Source organism: Cyanistes caeruleus, chromosome 2 (assembly GCF_971803275.1).
Source record: "Cyanistes caeruleus chromosome 2, bCyaCae1.hap1.1, whole genome shotgun sequence".
NCBI classification, from domain to species: Eukaryota; Metazoa; Chordata; class Aves; order Passeriformes; family Paridae; genus Cyanistes; species Cyanistes caeruleus.
Genome location: NC_141702.1, coordinates 40,366,294 through 40,387,224, shown reverse-complemented (window position 1 = coordinate 40,387,224; position 20,931 = coordinate 40,366,294). Strand labels below are relative to the sequence as shown.

Below are 20,931 nucleotides of genomic sequence, written 5' to 3'. Positions count from 1 at the left end.
TGTGGAGAGTACAGTCACTGTGAAGCCAGTACCCCTTAGTAACTTGTTACTTTGTGGTAGCTGCTCTCTGTATTGAAGCAATTATTATTTTCTTCAAACCAAAATGAAAATTGGTGAGCCCACATTTTTTTGAACAGAGCTGTATTGATGCCTTGGGTGTATCTGTTCTTTTTCTACAATACTAGTCTTTCTGTTAATCTTGGATAGATCTCCTCTATTTCATTTTGACTTTTGGCTCTAAAGCTTTTTCAGATCGAGGAAAGATCATTGCATCAGAGGTAGTGATTGTGTAATTTTATTACTTTTTACTGTTGATTGATTAAAATCTTCTTGATTCTACTCAGGTGACTTCTCAAGTTTGAGACTTCATGCTTGTAATAGTGCAGCAAATAAAATGTACTCTGAGGTGATTGGTAACTGTCATTCCTATGCTATCTCTGTGCTGAGCAGAGCTTGAAATTAGATTGAACGTAGGTGGTAAATATTTCCTGACTTTGAAGCCTTTACATTGTGAAGATTCACTTCTGCCTTTCATGTGTATGGACATGCCTCTGCTTGTAGCTGACAAGAACATTCATTCATAATCAAGTTTATTTAAGATTGTGCTTACATTTTATACCTAAGTATGAACAAAAGGCACTCTTCCTAACAAACAGTGGAAGAGAAATTTCTGGAAATTTAAATCCATAAATTGGAGACGTGCTTGGGTTATACTTGTTAACGTGAAGCCACTTCGCAATATACATTGTGTATCACAGGTCAAAAAATAAAAGGGAAAGAATGAAGATTTGGCATCGGATTTGAATTAAAGCATTGGAACTACAAAAGTCACAGATTCATAGAAATAACATTACCTTTCTTGACATGAGCTTCACTTAGTCCAAATCTTCGGTTATCTGTACAAAATAGGCTGCCATTCATGCTTCTGTACTTTTAAGCTGGTACAGAAATGCTTGTTACTAAGTGGTGGCTATATGCAAAAAAGGATGGATTAAGCAAGCATTCTGTGAAGTGATTGAGACTTCTCTAAAACTTGTCAAGGAGCTGTTTGTGTTCTTGGTTTTTGTGAAATTTCTACTGCTGTCTTCATTGTTGGAGCTTATGAGGAGCAAACAGAGGAACAATACTAGTGGTTAATTAAGAATTTGGCATTGCATTGTTGCCAACTGGATCTGCTCAGTGAAAAGAATCTGAGGCTGTGAATCCACTAAGAAAAAATGCAAACTGATAACATGTATGTGTTTATTATGGGAAAATAAGAAGGTGAGAAGAATAGATCTGATACGTTGTTCTGTTGAAGTTCTGTCTCAAAACCCATGAAGAAAAAACCCAAAGAAAAATCTGTTCATTTAATTTAGCCTGTTTTCTTAAATAATTTGGGGCTTGTTTTTTTTTTTCTTAAACCAAGCAATAAGCAAAATAAACCACTAAACTATCATGTGTTAGAGCACATCTGGGTAAATAGTACAATTTTTTCTTTTGGTTGTGGATTTGGACATGTGATTAAACAATATAGGAAGAGATGAAGATTCTCCATCCTATTTGTCAGTATGTGATAATGCTGTTTCTGGTTTTGCATTATGCTTACTAAAAAATACAGAATTAACATTTTAATAAAAGAAATGGTATTTCTCCAATATACACTCCAAGCTACGTGCCCAAATATGGGATTTTCTTGTGCAGTCTAAGTTTTGCTGTAGCCTTTCCCTTTACTTTTCTGCCTTTTAATACTAAAAAAGAGGGGAAGTCTAAATTTAAAGTATCTGTTGTACTTTTTCCATGTATATGATTACTGTAGATAATATGACATAGATATAATAATAATTTAATAATAATAATGACATAGATAAGTCCTAAGGAAACACTCTGCTGAAAAATTGACTACTATTAATGTGGGGTTTTTTAGGTGCATAGATTTTGAGAACAATGGAAACTTAATAAAATTGGTAACATTATGTTGTCTGAGCAATTGTAATTCCAGTTTTTCCTTATTTAGCTATTTTCTTTGAATAGGTTTTGTATTTTAAAATGTTGACATTGATTCTGTTATCAAAGCTCCAGTTTTTAAGTGTGTTTTTAATGAAATGGGCAAGGCTAGTGTATTGCTACTTAGTGCACTGCTACTTTGGTTGCTGTATCATCTGGAAAACATTGTAGTCTTTGGTCTTCACCCTCCTGATTTCTAAGGCCATGTGTAATGTTATTTCCTTGACATACTGAGTGTGAGGTTGTGTGTGTAAAATTGTTTTCTAATCTCTGAACTGAAGCTTCCAATGCCTTTGAATTATTTCAGCCTTTCTGTTAGAAGAAAGTCCAGTGACTTTCAGTAACTTTTCAGTTACTAAAAAAAGTGTCCTGCATGACTATTCTCCTCCCCACTAAAAAATGTGGCTCATTTTTCTAGTGCTAGAAGTTCATTAATAAATGTTCTCAAAGGTTGTTTGATATGTATATGCTTGAATAATTAGTATCTTGCTTTGAGAAACTAATCTCAACTTGTGTGCTCAATACCACTATTATACTTTTGTGCCGGTGGTTTTGGTATTTACTGATATATAACTCCTTAATGTTTATTTGTTGAGAGTGTATTCACAGTATAATTTAAGCACTTGTTGGCATTGATACATTTGAAGAATACAATGAACAGTGGAAGTATTATTGTGTACAGTAATTGGCAATGCACATCTTTATCCTTGAGCATGAATATTATCTTAATTTAATGCTTACTGTGAAGTGTTCAGTCCATATAAATAATGCAGCCAAAATTGTATTTTAAAGAAGCCAAAGCCACAATTACAGTAGGAGAACTTGTCAGTCTTCTTATTGATGGGTGTAAATTTTAATGTAAGATTATATATTTCATGTTGCATATTCTGACATCTTTCTAATGTGTAAAAAAACCCCATAAAGTTTGTATTTCAATTATATTTGAGATACAAAATAAAATACATTCAAATTAATTACAATGGACAAAAGACTTTGTTTTTCACACATTTTAAAGCAAGTGTTGTGTTTATAGATTTTTTTCTCTTGATAAGTTTGACTGAAAGAAAATTTGGAATTTGGGAAGCTGCCAGAGTGTATCCTGGAAATTTTGGATACCAGAAAGAAGCAGAGGAATTGTAGCAGTAGATGTAATAATTCTTATTTTCTTAGGCCATGAGCAATATAACAGTTAATGCTGCCATAAAATATTCTACAGAGTTTTTAGAAATAACTTATTATTGGTCATGTCATACTTTTGAGAGCTATTGTTTAAAGAGTTTTCACTTTGAGCAAAGTTCCATTGGCTTGGGTATGTATCTTTAGGATGGAGAGTTGCAAGCAAATAGTGGGGGGAAAAAAAAGGTGAAAGGCACTAGCTAGAATGTGGATCCTTGGAATCAAGCTGAGTCAGTGACAATTAATTGTGCGATACAGGGCCTTGATGGTGCTTTTTGATTTCATGTCAGGCTCACAGTGGAATCTGGTTGTTTGAGCCTGTAATGTGAAGTAAGGGGGAAGAATGAAGGTGTAAAACAGATTTGCAGACATAAGGGAGGACATAATTTGACCAAATAAAGCAAAATCAAAATACAATAATTTAATTAACTGCAGAGACTATTACTTTCATTTAATTAATTCAGTAATTGCTGTGTTGCTGTGTCCCTGTCCCTGCTGTGCCCCTGGCACTGCCAAGTAGCTGTAGAGAACAAAAAGGTACCTCTGTACATTCTGAATCCCAGCTTGCAAATTATACTGGGCCTGTTTCTGAAGAGCCAAGTTGTTCTGACTTTTGAGAGGCTGCACCTGCACTCGTTAATAAGGCTCATTCCACCTTGTTCTCCTCTTACCTCATGCTTATGAGTGTTCATATTGCATCAGTGTTTTTAAGTGTGTCGTAAAGTTTTGGAGACAAAAGTTTTATCACTGTCTCAAAAATGATATCTCAAAAATGGTCCTATAATTCATGTGCATTGGAGGGAGATGGGGAGCTGATTTTTAATGAATACATTTCAGTTGTCTCCCTTTTCATCATGTTTCTTTCCATGTTATATCTTCCAAGGTGATAGCTGATGGATACTTGGATGAGAATAGAATTCCTGTTCTAATGCTAGCTTCTGGTGTGGAGGAAAATTATTTGCTGCCATGTTTATTTTGAATCTGTAAATGAAAATTGTCTGCATTAATGTCAGAAGGCATCACTCAAATACCCTTGTGAATTTTGGTATTTAAGGACAGGGTGGAGGCCTCATCCTGGAAAGGGACTGGGTCCTACATCTCTTGACAGCATTTTTCAGTTGTTTTGGGGATGCCAGCTGAGCTGGAGCCAGGTGGTCTGGGCTAAACAGTTCCCAGAAGTTCCTTCCCACACTTAGCTCTTCTGTGATTCTCTTAGTGCTGGTGACTAAGAGAACTTAACCTAGGAGTTTTGTTCTCCTGGTCTCTGACTCTGGCCAGTTACAAGGTGCACAGTTTGAGTATGCAACACTTCTTCCATCAATAAAGTTTGTGTAGTAGCAATTTACTATTTGTAATTTTGTAGCTGTGGTACGAGGATATATCTAAAGAAGGCTGAGATTCTCTGACGTGTGATACTGTATAGGATGCTCTATGTGAGGGTGTGTGTAAGGACTTGAAATACTGTGCACAACATAACATGCTTTTCTAAGTTGTAGGGAGTTCACTTTGTTACAAAGCTCAACCTTTTTGTCTGGAAAATTTGAGAAAAGCTTGTTTAAGCTTGTTTAAGAAGTATAATAATTTCTGGGCTCAATGTGATTGGATACCTGCAGGGGATATCTCTCTCTTTGACTACGTGGGCATCTTGCTCTTCCAAAAGACCACAAAAACTACACTGTAAAGGGTGAGGTGACCTCTTCTATTTGTTTCCTCATGAAATAGCTTGAGGAACTGAAGAACTTAAGCATTAAACAAATTTGGCCACCATTTAGTTCTAATCTGACATGTGATTCCATGCCAGTTTCAATAACTGACATTTTCTGTAACATTTCATTTGTCCGAAAACTAACATATAGTGAGAAATAGACCAATAGAAGGTGAACAACTTGAATAGTTCTGTAAACATCTAGATCCAAGTATAGTTTCAAGAAATAGTGTATTATGTATTTTGTGTGTTATTGAATGTTTGTGTACTATCCCCAGATGTGGGTTTTTTCTGTAAAAAATAATATACTGAGAATAGGTATTTATCCTTAGAACTCAAAATCTTAGAAGCAGTGTGAAAATGAGTGCTTTCTGGGCAACCAGCAGTTATGAGAACTTTTTCTGAAAACTACGTCTAGTACTTTATAAGTATCTAAAATTAAAATTAATTTTGAACCACTGATGTGTTTATTAGCATGCATCTCATCTCTATAAGCCTCTCACAGTGTCTTGTATCTTTAACATAATTGTTTTGAAGTATCATAGACCTAGAAGTCCGTAACTGAAATTATTTTGATGCCTTGAATACTGTGTATGGGTGTGGGGGGGAATGGGAGGGAAGATAATCCTGGAATCATATTTTACAATTTCTTTGTTGGAGCAGATTTAGATGAAAATTTTATTTCACCATTACCCTACGTTTGGTTTTCTACATTATTAATATATTGCATTCTGCTTTCTGTAAAAAAAAAGAAATTGCTTTTGGGGACTACTGCAGCATGATTGCAGGTTTTTAGATGTGGAGGTAAGATACCTTGAAATTCGTGAAGTAGATCTTTTTCTTTACTTACAGGCAATATTGGTTTGCCCTGTTGTACCTTCTAAAAGGCATGGTTCAGTAGAAGTTTACAGAATTCTGGCTTTGCATCCAATGAGGTTTTTAATCGTTGTGGTAGAATAGCAGATGCCAAGTAATTTCTGATTTACTTTCACAGACTGTGCCAAGAAAATCCCCTCACCCAAACAGTTGATTTTTGGCTTTCTTCTAGTGCTGTGTAATGCCAAAGGGAGGAAAAAATAAGTATTGTGAATTTTTGTAGCTTTTTAATTACTTTTGACAGTCTTAACAAGATCATCTTTTCATGTATGGGGTGTTTTTAATTACAAATATTTATAGACATAGTAGCACTCAGATTGAAATAGAATTGGTTTCTTCTGAGAATTTCTTCAGTTGGTTGGGTTTTTTACTACAGGTAGTTCAAGTATGCCAAAACATTTTTTGGTGTGGTACCTGTGAAATACTATTTCACTGGCTTAAGGTGGACTAATACATCAACTATTTGAAAATAACATTTTAATTGAACAACATTAAGTAGCACTCATGGTGTGTGTGCTGAAATTAAGATGTTTTGGGCTAATCTGTTCCCACAGTCGTGTGTTTCTCTGGGTTAGTCAGCCACTTCCAACATCCCTTGCTGTGTAAATTTAAACCTTTTGGGAGCAAAAGGGAAGCTTCTGCCCAGATCATGAACAGAGAAGCCTTTCTGTGCAGTTTTAACAATATTATGTCTTTTCTGCTAAAGAATCAGCTTCTAAGAATTATGGATGTGATTGGTGAGCTTGAGAGAGACATAGATGTCATTGGCCTGGCCTTTGTCCGCAGTCCTCCAGTTCTTTTTTTATTTCAGTATCTCAGGGTTCCAAGAATTTTAAATAATTCATTCAAAAGTCATTGGCTTTGATAGTTTTTAGGAAGACAGAATACTTAGAGCACCCTGGAGAGTTGCCTCCTCTTTACCACATTTACCCTTCCGCACTGAGGCAGGATTGTGGAGGTGGGTATTGAAGGAAATATTTTTTACTAGTAAAAAATTGGATTTTTAATGTTAAAAATACAAAATTGAATCCTGCATAATTAAATTTTTTTCTTCAACAGAAAGGTTAACTGGAGAATTAGTGACCCTGATTAAAAACATAGTGAGTAAGGGAAGGGAGGAAGCAGTCTTAATTATCTGAAGATCATTTTTAGATTTCTTTGTCTTAGCATTAACTTAACTGAAAAAAATTGAAGAAACAATTGAAAAGAATGAAAGTATTTTAAAAGATGTAAGCTCTTGTTCTACTGAGGAGCTGGAAGAATTCCTAATTTATGTCAGACACAGATCTTCTGAGAAGGGGGAAAAACAACCTGTTGTTTGTCTCCAGTAAAAAGATAACAAATTTAAAAGTATCTTGTAAGATTTATCTATAGAAAATGAATTAAAAGCTGCAGTCTATTTCTTCCCTAAACCAAGCTCATAGCAAAACTTTGTTGTTTTTCTTAAGCTCTTCCTTTAATCTTACAGAATCACACTGTAGTGCACTTATTTTCATGCCTTGTATGGTAGTGCAGCTGTTACGTGATAGCCATATTATAGTGTATCATTTGTATTTTTTAAACCCTTTTTAGATTTTTTTAATCTCTGACTACCTGACAATGAAACTGCAATGAGTAAATAGTTAAATGTTCTAAGTGCATCTTTCACAGGTGAGTCACATCTGCCACAGACAGAAGGTTTTCTGTTGAGCTCAGGTTATCTGTTGGATGCCTTCTTTATCATACTAACATCAGAAATTATTTGTGCCTTCTGCTGAATCATGAATGTAAAAAAATCCTGGAAAAAGTCAAGCAAGATTCAGTCTTGCCAAGTGTATTGCTCTGGCACCTGTGTTTGGTTTCTTTGCTGGTGGGTTGTTTGTTCAAACCAGCAGTACTTCTACAACACTGAAGTCAAAACTTATGCAATGGCCAAGGCCTTTACAAAGACAGGTAGGTAGACAGACATTTTAATCCAATGCCACCTGTTTATTTGAAGTATACACAGCACATAGCTGTTTTCCAGTAAGTGTTACTGTATGTATCCAGGTGTGTATTACAGAGTGGAGGACTTCAAGGTTTGGATGGACCTGTCACCTGTCTCGTGTGGTGTAAAGTGGATTTATTTCAAGTGGTAATCTCATCTCTTGTTCAAGCCAGGATCAGCTCTGTTGATGTTCTTTCTGATAGACATTTGTTGTACCCGTATATAAAGATTTCAGAGAACCTTCAGGGCATCTTCCCTTTTTCTGAGGTTTATGACTAGCTACTATGCCTTAAAATATTTCTGAAATATGCTCTGTAAGGTTGTGTTTAGCAGCACTGTCATATCCTTCTGATCAGTTTGACGTCAAAGTCTTCCCTCTGAAAACAAATTCTTCACTGTAAGTTTTCCTCATCTAAAAACATCTTTCCTGTGTATGGAGGACAGGGCAGACCATTTTATTTGCCCACTTTGAACTTTTCCTGTTGTCTGTGGCATCTTATAAAAATTAATTATTTTGGTAGGTTTTCTTTTGCCTTGGATGGCAAAAGAAATTTAGACCACCGAATCCGTGATTTCAATAAGCAAAAGTAAATCTTACCTAAAGTTTGTTTCCAGAGTGGTTTTTTGTCTTAGTGTATTTTGGGGTTTTTATAATCGTCCACACTTCTCTCAATCCCTTCAAAAGGGAGCAAGTACGAAGCTAAACTTTGCCTTTGGTTCAGGGGAAACTCATAAAATTCCCAAATGATACATGTCTTGGCTAAAAGGCAGAAGAATGTTGTTATATGGATATTCTTTGATTTGACTGTCTCTTCTTGGCCAAGAAAGTGAAGTTAGACTCCAGGTTAAAACTTTCTTATCCAGAGTTTAAGTGGCCTCTTAGCTCCTCTTGCAAAGCACTCTAACATTTGAAAGTTGGCCTGTGTTACAGCTCCAGGATTGGGTGATTGCCTTGCTGTTCTCCTTTGCTCAAGTAGGAGTGTTGTCGCTCATGTTGTTGTACTGACAGATGGCTTGACACAGACAGGTTATTACAATGATAGTCCTTCTATATGTAGTGCATATGGATTCTGTGAGCTGCCATTCTCTCCTGCTATTTTCATGTCTTTTGCCACCTGGATTCGCAACTGACTGAGACACAGCTAGGCATGCACAAAGGGTTTTTTCATCTTACATGACATATGCAAAGCCCACCTCAGTTACAGAAGAACAGACACTGTGTCTGAAGGAAATCTGGTTTGCTGTGTGTGGGCACGTATGCGCCCCAGAAGAGGAATTAATATAGCCAGTAAAATGAATGTTGAGTATGTAGTTGTTTACTCTTGGGCTTGACTTGGCACAATTTGTGATGGTATGACATGGTGTTCTACCAAGCTCCCTTCTATTACTCAGATTTCTAGTACTTTTTTTAAAGTTGTTTTGGTTTTTTAAATAATGGTTTAAAGTAATAGATTGTGAAAAGACCTTTGAAAATGTGGACTCAGTGCATGGCAGTACAAGAAGGACTGTCTTAAAAAAGAGAGGGACTAAAAAGGTACTCCCAAGTGATCCATGACATTCCTGTTGAAGTTAACACATGGAGCTCAATTATCTATCAGGATAACTATGAATACTAGCCTTCCTCTCTATTTCACCCCTCTTGGAAGAAGTATGGAATTGATCCTGCAAGCTGTTCAGAGTGACTGTTCACTTTTGTACTGTTTGTATCAATTAAGGAAAGAGATTGCTATTTCCCATTCTTTCAGGCCAGTGTTTAAATTCCAATCTGGAAACCATTACTAAAAGACTTGGTGGAGTGCAGCAATATATTCAGCTTTCCTGTGGAGACATCTGAATACCTGCAGAAACTTTGTTTGGAGCTCTGTGTGCAGTCAGAAACTGATTTGTTTAGCTCCAGTATTTAAGGTTTGCAGACAGGGGTTTGGGAATTTTGCTTTTCATTTGTGCATCTGAGTAAGTTCTTAAGCTCATAGCTTTCACTGAGTTGAATAAGAAAGACTATGTCTTATTCTTTTTGAGTTATTTGTTTATTCCTCTTTAATGATCCAAATGAACCATTTGCTTATTAAGTGTACAATTTAAAATTAATTGGATATTTACACATTTACCAACCTTCAAATAGTCTTAATAACCTCTTGAATAATGACTTTTTAATGCTTGCATTTCATTCCCTAGTTACCTTTTCCTTCAAAAAGTGGATGAAAGTCAAGTAAGCAAGGGACAGTGACTTTGTAAGGCTTCTACCAAGATATATGTGAGGAAGGCTTATTCTTAGCATCTACTTTTAGGCTGCCTTTGAGAAATCAAACCTTGGAAGGCCAAGCTGGAATCAAGATTCCATACATGTAAAGTGTTGGGCATTTGTCATGGGGTAGCTTTACCTTTAAGACAGCTTGGAGGGAGAGGAAGTTGAAGCTGCTGGTGGCTGATGGGAGTTTTTCCCTCCTGACCAATTACCAGTCATTTTCAAGAATTGACAGCAGATCTGACCATTAAAAAGTGAATTCAACTTGTAAACACCCCCTTAAGAAGTACAGACAGAATTCTCTTGTTCTCTTTGGTTTCCGGCTTCAGACAAGGTAGCAGGCTCTGTCTTGGCCTCCTCCCCCCCCTCTCCAGGCCTACAAGGCCGCGGGGTGGAGGGGGGGGGGAGGGAGAAGAGAAGCAGCGCTGGCCAGCTGAGCTTGGTTTTCAGTTTTTGCTGCTAGACTGAAACTTAACACCATGAACTCTTGCAGTTTTCCTAAAGCTTTTAATTCTTTTACTACCTGGATAAACATACAGATTACTCCTTTTCTCAGAAAGACAGAGAGAGAGAGACAATCAACATAGAGGAGACATCATAGAACCACCAAAAACAGTGAAGAAAAGAGTTAAGTTTAAATAAGAAAGAGAGAATAAGGAGATGCTTTACAGCTGAAATATCTTTCTGTTAAAGCTATGGAGATGGACAATAATAGTATAAAAGACTCCTTTAATTCATGATAAGAGTATTAGGAGGAAGGAGATATTCAAAGTGTAACTTTTGAGCAGAAGAGAGAGAGAGTGCTTGTGATACTGTGAGTTGCTGGAATTGAGTTGAGTGAAGATTTTGAAGCTTTGGGGGCAAAGAGAAAACTGTTTTCCAGGAAGGCTCACAGAGACAAATGAAGAAGACTTCTGCCTTTGAATAACTTATCCTTAAAAATAAGATTCCTAAACTCTGTGACCCATACACACCTTGGAGATGTGAAATGGGAGGAGAAGATCTAATGACAGATTTCCGGGCAGCTGGCATTAGAGAAATAGAAAACTATGATGAAAAATAGTTTTCTCGTGAGAAACTCCGTAAGCTAACAGAAGGAGACTTCTGTTTCTCTACAAAGACTGATGAAAGACTGTAGCAAGAATTAAGACTGTTTTTAACCACCAAAGTCTATGTTGTCATGTGTACAGAGAAATAGTTAAGATGTAGAAGATAAGGGGGTTTTCTGAAGGTTTATTCTGGTATTCTCATTCTTGTAGTTTGTTAATAAACTGTCTTTATTCCTTTTAAGTCTTAAGCCTGTTTTGCTCTTGTTTTAATCCATATCTCACAACAAAAAATAAGTAGTTTTTTAGTTACTGGTTTAAAACCACGACAGCATTTATAATTGCTCCTGGGAGATGCCTAAATTAAATGGTCTCTGTGAATACCCCATGCTGTGTCCCTGTTCTGTGTCTGCCAGTCTTTCCAGGAATCAGATGTTTCTTCTTGGTGATATGGCAAAGGATCATATTTCTGCCAAATTCCATTAGAGTGTAACAAACTGAGGAAACTGAGTAAAGCATTTAACTATAAACTTTCTGAAAACAAATAAATTTATATTTAAATAAATGATACTACCCCTAAATACAAACGTTGTTGACTAGTGTTCTTGTAATTATACTTAATAGCAGTCGATTACTTTGTCACTTGTATACTGCTTGGGGTTTTTTCTGTTAGAAACTGTTGTATATCCTGTAGAAATCCACATATTTTTGTCATTAATACGTTGTGAATCCTAGTCCTGTTTTAAAACTTACATAGATCACAAAGTCCTAATGAAGTGATGTTTTAAGTATGATGCACAGGTATTTGTGATGTGAATCACAGATTATATTCTTTTGTTCACACTGTTTCCAACTACAAAACAAAATATGTCTACAGACATTGCAGAAGGATCTTTTCTGTGTCTTAGAAACACAGGTAAAAATCTGTAAAGTTTCCTTTGTTGTGGAACAGACCAGCTGTTCACTTTTGTAAGGTGCATCTGATGTTGCAGTCCAATTTCAGGCTGAGCAGTGTGCAGTACTTTCTGAAAAGAATAGCAACGTTAAATGGCAGGAACAGGAGTGTAAAATGCACATTATATCTGTTTCATCTGCATGATAGTAGTGACAAGTGCTCAATGGCTGTCAGCATCCTTGTCAGCACAGAGCCGCCTTTGACATTAAAGTCCCCAGCCCAGGCCTGATGCTGTGCAGCTCTATTGGCAGTTCCATCAGGCTGCAGCTGATCTGCGAATGTCAGAGCCTGCCCTCTTCTCCTGGTGTGTTGCCAGCCCTCTGTGTTTGCAGGCTGGCCTCGCCTGTTATTTGATCCTGCCGCACTTCTTCATCGGCTCTCCTATGGGAAATGAGCGGATAGGTCAGTGGTGTGAGGGGATCTTCAGGGCAGCACAGAACCCCATCCAAAGTGACTTGCATAAAGGTTTGTAATGATTATCATTTCTTTAAGCCAATCAATGGGTAAAGTACCCAGAGACTCATTAAGTGGCGTTTAAGGCACCTGTAAAAGAGTTTTGAGCTGTATTTCAGGAAATGTGGTGACAGCCTTTAATGTCTAATTGACCTCTTCTCTTTGTTTCACTTTCTGTATTTCCTTCTGATGTGTTCCCCCATGGCAGCAAACAGCCCTGCTCAGTATTTTGAACTTCTGCTCGGAGCTGCAGCACCTCAGCCTGGGCAGCTGTGTCATGGTGAGTGCTTGGACCATGCAGGATGTGGTGGGGGACTGTGTGTGTGTGTGTGTGCGCGCGCACTCACTTTGGAACCTACCTGGGTTTGTTTCATAAAGGTGTGTTAAATGTGAGATTGATACAAGACTGCTCTTCTGGAATGTCCTAGATGAATGCAGCTTGGTCATATATTTAAGGGTTATGTACTGGTTTAGTAGGTCTAAAATGGCTTACAGGCTTTCTCAGAATTCTTCGGCCTTTTTTTAAGTTTTTGGGCATTCTCTATATGAGTAATCACTTAATAAGTAATTAATACGACTTTCATAAGGAGTTGCAGCAACTGATCAACTTAAAATGGAAATAAGTACAGTCTTCAATCATTCTTCAGTAGTTGCACTTCCTGTGGTCATAAAAACTGTTGTAATCATTTTTTAAGGGGAAAACAATTTCAAACAAATTCTTCAAAGAAACAGCTTTTGCTGCAGCTTGATCCTCAGTATTAAGTGAAATTTAAACCAGCTGTGTCTAGGGTTTATAGGAAATTTATTTTTGTCTTTTATAAAAGTAGATCTCACTGTACCATGCAATGAACAATTTTTGGAGCTCTTTAGAAGTGACTAATGCTTGAGACAGATGCGTTATGCGTGTTAGGAAGAAAACCTTGAAACACCTCTGTATGTCTGGAACAATCCTGCACGTGACCAAGTGTCTGCTTTCCTTGCAGATTGAAGACTATGACCTTATAGCAAGCATGATGGGAGCAAAATGCAAAAAGCTTCGCAGTCTGGATTTGTGGAGATGTAAAAACATAACTGAAAGCGGGATCGCGGAATTGGCTTCAGGCTGCCAGCTTTTGGAAGAGCTTGATCTTGGTTGGTGTCCTACGCTCCAGAGCAGTACAGGCTGCTTCACAAACCTTGCGCGCAAACTCCCGAATTTGCAGAAGCTCTTCCTTACGGCCAACAGGTCTGTGTGTGACACGGACATTGAGGAGCTCGCTGCCAACTGCACACACTTACGGCAGCTGGATATATTGGGTAAGAGAATGTGGGAATAATGGCGTTTGTTTTACAGTGTCTCAAAAGCTTTTCCGTTAAAAAGGAGTCCTTAAGACAAAACTGTCTTCTAGACATATTTTTTAAAAAATTACTTCTTGAAATTGTGGTTTAGCACATAAAAAAAACAAAAAGAGGGACGTTTATTGCATGAATTCTGACTGAGAATCCAGTGGATTTATACCAGCTGTGTAATTTGACTGCTGGGTATGAATTGCTTAAAGTGGAATTTAAGTGCAAGACTTTTTTCGCTGACTTTTATTTTCATCAGTTTTTAACTGAAGCCTTTCTGTTTTGATTATCAGAAGATCCAATTTCTTAGCATTCTTTCTGCTTTTATGTTTTCATTTCTGTGAAGTGTGACAAAGTATATTTATAGCATGAGTCTGTGATCAATAGACAGACTTTGCTTTTGTCCAAGAAATATCTGTGTTGTATAATATGTATTATGTACTATGCAATACTGAATTTCTTCATCACTTTTATCAGTAAATGGAGTTATTAAAGATGAAAGGGTAATTAACAGCAAAACCTAAATAGACTTTCTAGTAAGGTGAGAAGGAAGTGATGATGGTCAAAAAGCATAGCAAATCTGAAATTCCTGAAGCTGAATCCTCTGTAGCTTCCATAGTTGATAATATTTTTAGAGATCTAAAGTAAATACACTTTGAACTTTTGAGTAAGGACTTTGAGAAGTGTAGTTTTGTATAATGCTGAATTTATTCTTTTATAGTGGCATATGAGGTTTTCTTTTTATAATAATGTAGGACAGCAAGGATGTTTGTGACATCAATGTGGGAGAAAATCCTTCATGGTTTTACCAACTTAATTTCACAGGTTAGCTGAAAAAGGAAGATTTAAGTGAAAGGGAATAAAGTAGTTGCTCTGTGTACTTCTAACATTTAATAATTGTAATGAAAGTACTATATTTAGGTTGAGAGGGATACTGCAGAGAACTAAGAGCCATCAACATGAATAATGTTCCAAGCAAGTTTAAGGATTTATTCTTATCAACATTTATAATTTACCATTTAATTTAAGTATTTACCATGTGGGTTCAGATTGACACTCCAGTACACTCCTATAATGATAGAGTTTTACTCAGTTTTGACTGAGTCACCTTCTGACCAACATGGGAAAGACATATGAACAGAAAAAGCCTTAACTCCACCTAGTATAAGTTGTAGATACATTATGTTTATGACCACCAGGGGTACTGTGTTTTGTGTATCTTTAAGAGACTGCTCTGTAGCTAAATTATCAGGGGCACACTGTCCTGTTCAGACACGAAAAGTTTCCAAATAGTGTAGGGAATTAATCTTTCAAAACGCTTATGTCCCCCTGACCACCCACTTCCATGTGGTTCTGTTACAATGGCCTTGTGTCTGCCCACAAAGTGGTCAGACCTCGTTACTGCACCAGAGGCTCTCCAAAGAATAGTTTGGCTGTGTTAAACTTGTGGATAGTCTGTTACTTCTGTGTCCTCTCTGACAGTAGTGAAGGTTTGCTGCCACAATTCTTTAGTGTTTGAATTCAGATTTGAATTCAGTTTGACATCTTAATGTGCTTTTTTTTTTTTTTTTAATACCATGAAAGTAGAAAAGGAGTTTGTTCTGTTCCCTGGGTGCTTACCAATATTCCTGAGTCAGGTGGATTTGTAGTCAAACTTTTCCAGTGAGATGTTGCGGTCAGATAAATCCCCTCATGGGGATATCCAGTTGAATTACCTGCAAAATGAATAATCTGCAAAAATAATTTCTTTCTTCCTTCAGAGAAATATTTGGTAGGGGGGCGAAAAAGGTTGTCCTCTGCTGTAAACAAGTCAGTACAAGGTGATACTATATATGTGAAGGACTTACTCTGCTTTTTTTGGCAGCAGCAAGGAAACTGTTAAATTTTTTTTGGTCTGAATATAGTAATCACTACAGTCTGTGGTTACAAGAAAGAGCTGTCAAGTAGAACCACATCGTGTCATCTGGAGGTAGATTTGCCAGGTGTTCCCATGTAAGTGCAGAAGTCTCTGTTGTCTGAACTAAAGAGTCTCTCACTGTGCAGGAGTACCAAGGAAGTCATAAATCTCTGAATGTGCTCTTACTTTGGGCATGTGATACAGGGCCATCCTCTTACTTTAAGCTGCATAAATGTGTAGTATGTTTTTGTCCTTCAGTAGAAGTGTGACAACAGGTCTGAAACTGTAAGAGGTCAGAGCTCAGCTTTGCAAGAGTAACCTTGAACAGTGGGTCTTCTCTGTGATGTGAACGAATGAGAGGTGCTCTCATTATAGCTTCTGTCATCTCCCAAGTAAAGAAATGTCTGGCTTGCCTATGCATTGTGAAGGGTGTAGAGGTCTTGCTGCTAGGTTAGCACTGTGTGCTGTAAAGGAACTTCTTTTGCTTCAACAAAGCTGTGTAAAAGCGAGATTCTTTTGCTGTATACAAGCACTTATCTAAGTAAAGGTCAGAATGTTTTCCCTTTACTGTAGTCACCAGCACTGAAGATACTATACAGGTGTCTCTCTGCAGTTGTTAGAACTTATAAACTCGTCAGAGAAAACTTCTTGTTTCAGTTATAGGTTATTTATCATCACAATAGCTTCAGGGGTGGAGGAGTCTAAACCTCTGAAAGAAAGCTTGTTCAACTGTAAGGGGTGAAAAATGTACATTATATATGGCCTGGATGCTGTTTTAAGGTGGTAAGTCTTGAGGCTTGCTACCCATCTGTCCTTTACTATAATTGTTGGGCAATTTCCTTGTTACAGAGTCAGAGGATGAAAATTGGTGGTTTTCAAGGACTCTCTATACTTGCTGGCCCATGTAAAGCATTATTGGATGTCAGGCTGTGTTTGTGCTGTGTAAAACATGGAAAGTAAATTTCTGTTCAAAAAAAATCATGGGCTGGTCCATGTCTGCTGTATCATAAGTTTGGAAGAGGAAGCGTGGTGTGTGTCACTGAATGCACAAGGATGTGTTTCTCTCGAACTTTTAGTTCTGAGCTTTCTTTTACCAACTACATCCTGAACTGCCTGCTTACAAGTATCATTTCCTTCTCAGCCCACATCTTTTCCACTGACTGGCATGGCATGTTTCCACCCTCTGTCAGAATGATCCAGCTATGATCATCTGACAGTTCTGTAGTGACGCAGTACATCAGCCAGTGCTATCAAAAGTTAAGTGGACACCTCTAGACCAGTAGTTGAAAAACTAGTCTTCAAACTGTGATCAGCATTGAGCAATGTGACAAGTCAGATGGCAACCTGAATTGACAGTGCCAAAAGCTTTTCTTGCACATCACATCAGCTGCTTAGTTTTCTTACTGTGGGGTTCTCAGCTGCTGTCAAGGGTGAAGAGTAAATCGTATTAACCTCACTCCCCAAAAGTTCCAGCTACCTCTGTCCTGCACAAAAGGAGTAGTGAAAAGTAGACACCCTCGTTACCACAAAATTCATGTATTCCTATCTACATTCCAACACCTCCTACACCTTCCTGAGCAACAGAAAACCCAACTGCCCCCTTGCCAGCTGTCAAAGTTTTCAGCTTTATCTTGAGAACATCAACACGTAGTTAGTCAATTCAAACATGAAAATGTGTAGCACATTAAAATTTTGAATTTGAGTTGTGTGCAATAGATTGAATAAAATGTAAAGATTAAAATGCTAGTTGGGCTGGTCTAGGAGAAGAAAGGAAAGAAAGTAAGAATATTTGAGGGAAGATGCTAGTTATTTTCAAGGTTGGTACTCTGAAATATTATTTGGTGTGTAGTAGTGTCCCTTGCCCTAGAAATTTGGGTTCTGCAGTTTTTATAGCTATCCTGTGCAGATCTCCTAAACAGCTGTAGAATTTGAAGACTTGAATATATAATGGATATAAATTAGATTATTTGCAGCTAATAAACATAACTGTTCTAGCAAAGAGATCATTACTCTTGCCTTTTACAAGGGTGATACAAGACAATTAACTGAACAACAAAATTAAATAGCAGATTTTAATATTTTGGTTATGTATGTATTCTGAGAAATGTCTGATTAGTCTGTGGAGGAGCAGTTGTAGTAAATAATAAAGGTCTAAAAGTCTCCAAACTCTAGAAGAAAAATGCACTATATAAGTAATTAACTAGCAGGCTACATTGTCAGTCTTTCAAAAGCAAAGTAAAATGTGCTGTATTAAAATGATGAAATTATTTTGAATGGGCTTTTAAGATAAATACGTCACTAACTGTACATTGTATAAATAAAAGTAAAACTACATATGATGTTCACTTACCCTGTGGTGTGAATAACCAAACCCCAACTGGATTGCTTTTAGAAAATGGTATTTCCTAACATAAAATTTTAAGTCTGAGGAGATAAAAAACCAGGTGCAATAAAACATGCAATTTAGGATGACCTACTTAGTTGCAAATCTATTAAAAGTCTTGGATGAAATGGTAGGAGAACTATCAAAGTTCAGGTAGGAAGGAATGAAGAACATCCTACATGAAAAAATCTGTGGCTAGGAATCTAAATCTAGAATTTTTGTAGAAACACACATTTGAATCTTGAAGCATAAAAGCTGTGATGCATAAATGAGGCTGGGTTTAGATGAAGGTGCTGATGTAGTAGCAATTTTAAGGCTTGGTGGAAAAAAAGATAAGTAGCATAGTGTTGTTCCTAGAGTCGCATTTGGAATGGTAGAGCAGGTCCTTATGGCAGAGCAGTGATACTGTCGTAAAGTTCATGGTCAAATGAAGCGAATAAATAAAGCATGTTAGAGAATTTCTTTGTAAAGCCTTTGGGACTGTTGCATGAACCACCAGACAGTTATGATGATGGTGATTATATAAGGGTAAGGGAGTTAAAAATCAGTGATTATGACAAGCTTAGTCTTTGAAGAGGAGTTAAAACTTGGGGGCATAATAGCAAAGACTGTCCTTGGGTGATGTTCAGTAATGTCTCAAAGCAACTAATCTGAAAGCCTGATGTAGGCTAATTGAAGACCACATTTAGATCCCCCCTTATGCAGAAGAGTAGTGGAGTCTAGTGGAACCATCCGGAGTCTTTCTGAAATTGAACCCCATGCAGAGAATGAAAATAGGAAGATGAACTCTAGAAAGTGGAACAAAATCACAGTATGAAGTAGTAAGGAACCATTGGCTAGAGGTGAATAATTCTGTATTTCAGCTGTGTTGGAAATTCACAGGAGCTCAGTAGACAGTCTAGATGTGAAGGCTCACTCCAATACAAGGCTATTGCAGGGGAACTGTTGTGTGTCCATTTGTGTTCTAGGCAGAGGGGATCAAGCAGGCTGCTACATCAGAGCCATTCTTTCCAGATTAGCCTGGAAAGCTGCCTTAAATTGGAATGCCAATACAGAAAGCTTTTGAACAAATCAATACATTGAACAATAATAAATTGTTAGGATTAAATGGTATTTATGCAGTGGTTCTAAATGAGCTCAAATACAGGGCTCTGGAAATCTTATTTCTGGTGTGTGATCTGTCTCTTAAATCAGCCTCAGTGCTAGAGTAATGCAGGGTTACAAACGTGGCACAGCCTTTTGTAAAGGGCTTGGGTTAGGAGCTGTAAAACAGTAAAATCATTTTTTGCTCTCTGTAAACCAGTGGCAGCCATGACAAAGTCAGTCAGTGGACACACAGAGGACATTACCATATGTTGAAGAAGAGCTGCATCCCAGCAAGGGTAGTATTAGCTTTGTCTCTCTGGTTCTTTAGAATTCCTTGGAGTTCTTGGTGAATGTGAGTTCCACTCCAATCCATAGAAGATTGGATTTTCAAAAGCTCTAGCCAAGGTTGTGCTGCTTTTGTAAGTTAGCTGTCTTCTCCTGGATATTATGGGTGTTTCAGAGACAGCAGAGGACAAGAATGTATCATCTCTTTTCACAGTGAAGTTATGTCAGTACTGTGGTGACCAAGGGTCTGTTCTGATCTGTTTGTAAGTAATCCAGGCAGAGGGGTGAATAATGCCAGAGGGTAACACACAGGTATTCAGGGTAGAAAAATCTTAAACTGAAGAACTTAATACTGAAAAATGGCAAAATGATCTTGTGATACTTAGTAAACAGGTGATAAAGCAGGAGGAAAACATTCAATCAAGAGCAAAGTAGTTGCATGAGGCAAAATAATATCAACTAAATATATAGGGGACTGGATTTGTACAAGCTACTGTTTTGTAGGAAAGAGATCCTATGGACAATTTTTGGAAAACAACAGCTCATTGCTGATGAGTATCAATCTAATGGGAATAGAGAAAATTAAGGTTTCTTAGACAAGAAATGGAGAAAATACCATAGGGCTTGTTACAAAATTACTGACTATGTGCTCAGTGCACTGTATCGTTCTGGTCATCCAGTTTCAAAAGTACTAAATTAGTGCAGAAACAACACAACAGGGGTCATTCTGAGATGCAAGGGAGTCTGGAAAACAGATTCCCTTGAGGGCACAGAAGAGATGTGCATGGGAGTATGAGTGATTTAGAAATAGTGAACTGGGAATGATCTCACTGCTTCTTTCATTGCATCTTAATTAATTGCAATTAATAGGCTGGAGTTTTTTGGGGTTTTTTTCTGTTTGTTTTTTTTTTTGACTTTATGTAGTTAAACTGTGGAACTTATGAAGGGGCTGTAAGTATAAAGAAATTCAGAAAAATAGTAGAATCCATGAAAGATAGCTTTAGAAACACTAAAATTATAAATTTTGCCCATTGGGACAAATCACCAGTGAAAAGCTACATTAAAAAATATACTTCTTTTTGTGCAGGGGAGGTAAGGAATGTAGGGAACATAATTATCCCTGACCCTAGACAAGATCCTGAACTAGATGGCTTTTTGGGGTGCTAGTTAGCTGAAGATGGAGCTGTGTGAGTTGAACTGTCTGCCAGCAGTTTTCTGCAGTAGTGTTGGATATATAAAGTCTCTAGAGGGAAAGCTTGATGAGCAGTTTAGCCTTCTGTAGACACCCAGGCTCAGTTACTTGCCAAGAGTAACTTGCCAGGCTTCCAGCCTTTCCTGTAAGGCATGAATCTCCTCTGGGTCCAGAGTCCTGTCTGCCAGCTGTGTGTGGATGTCCTACATGGTGGAAGGTCCCCAAGGGGCACCGAGTACTCCAGACAGCTGACTCACACCACAGTGCCCAGTCAGATGAATCAGGTGCTAAGCACAATGGACTGGACTGTCTGTATGTCCATCAGCTGTAATGGCTGCATGGATTTGTGCTTAT

General features: G+C 37.5%; 1 protein-coding gene across 1 annotated transcript in view; it reads left to right on the top strand.

The window, feature by feature from the left end:
- FBXL4 (F-box and leucine rich repeat protein 4) overlaps positions 1 to 20,931 on the top strand; it is a 60,863-nt gene that overhangs the window by 33,898 nt on the left and 6,034 nt on the right. The window contains exons 7-8 of the mRNA XM_086876608.1: positions 12,617 to 12,688; positions 13,392 to 13,704. Of these exons, the coding sequence (XP_086732734.1) occupies positions 12,617 to 12,688; positions 13,392 to 13,704 (385 nt within the window). The remainder of the gene's footprint in view (positions 1 to 12,616; positions 12,689 to 13,391; positions 13,705 to 20,931) is intronic.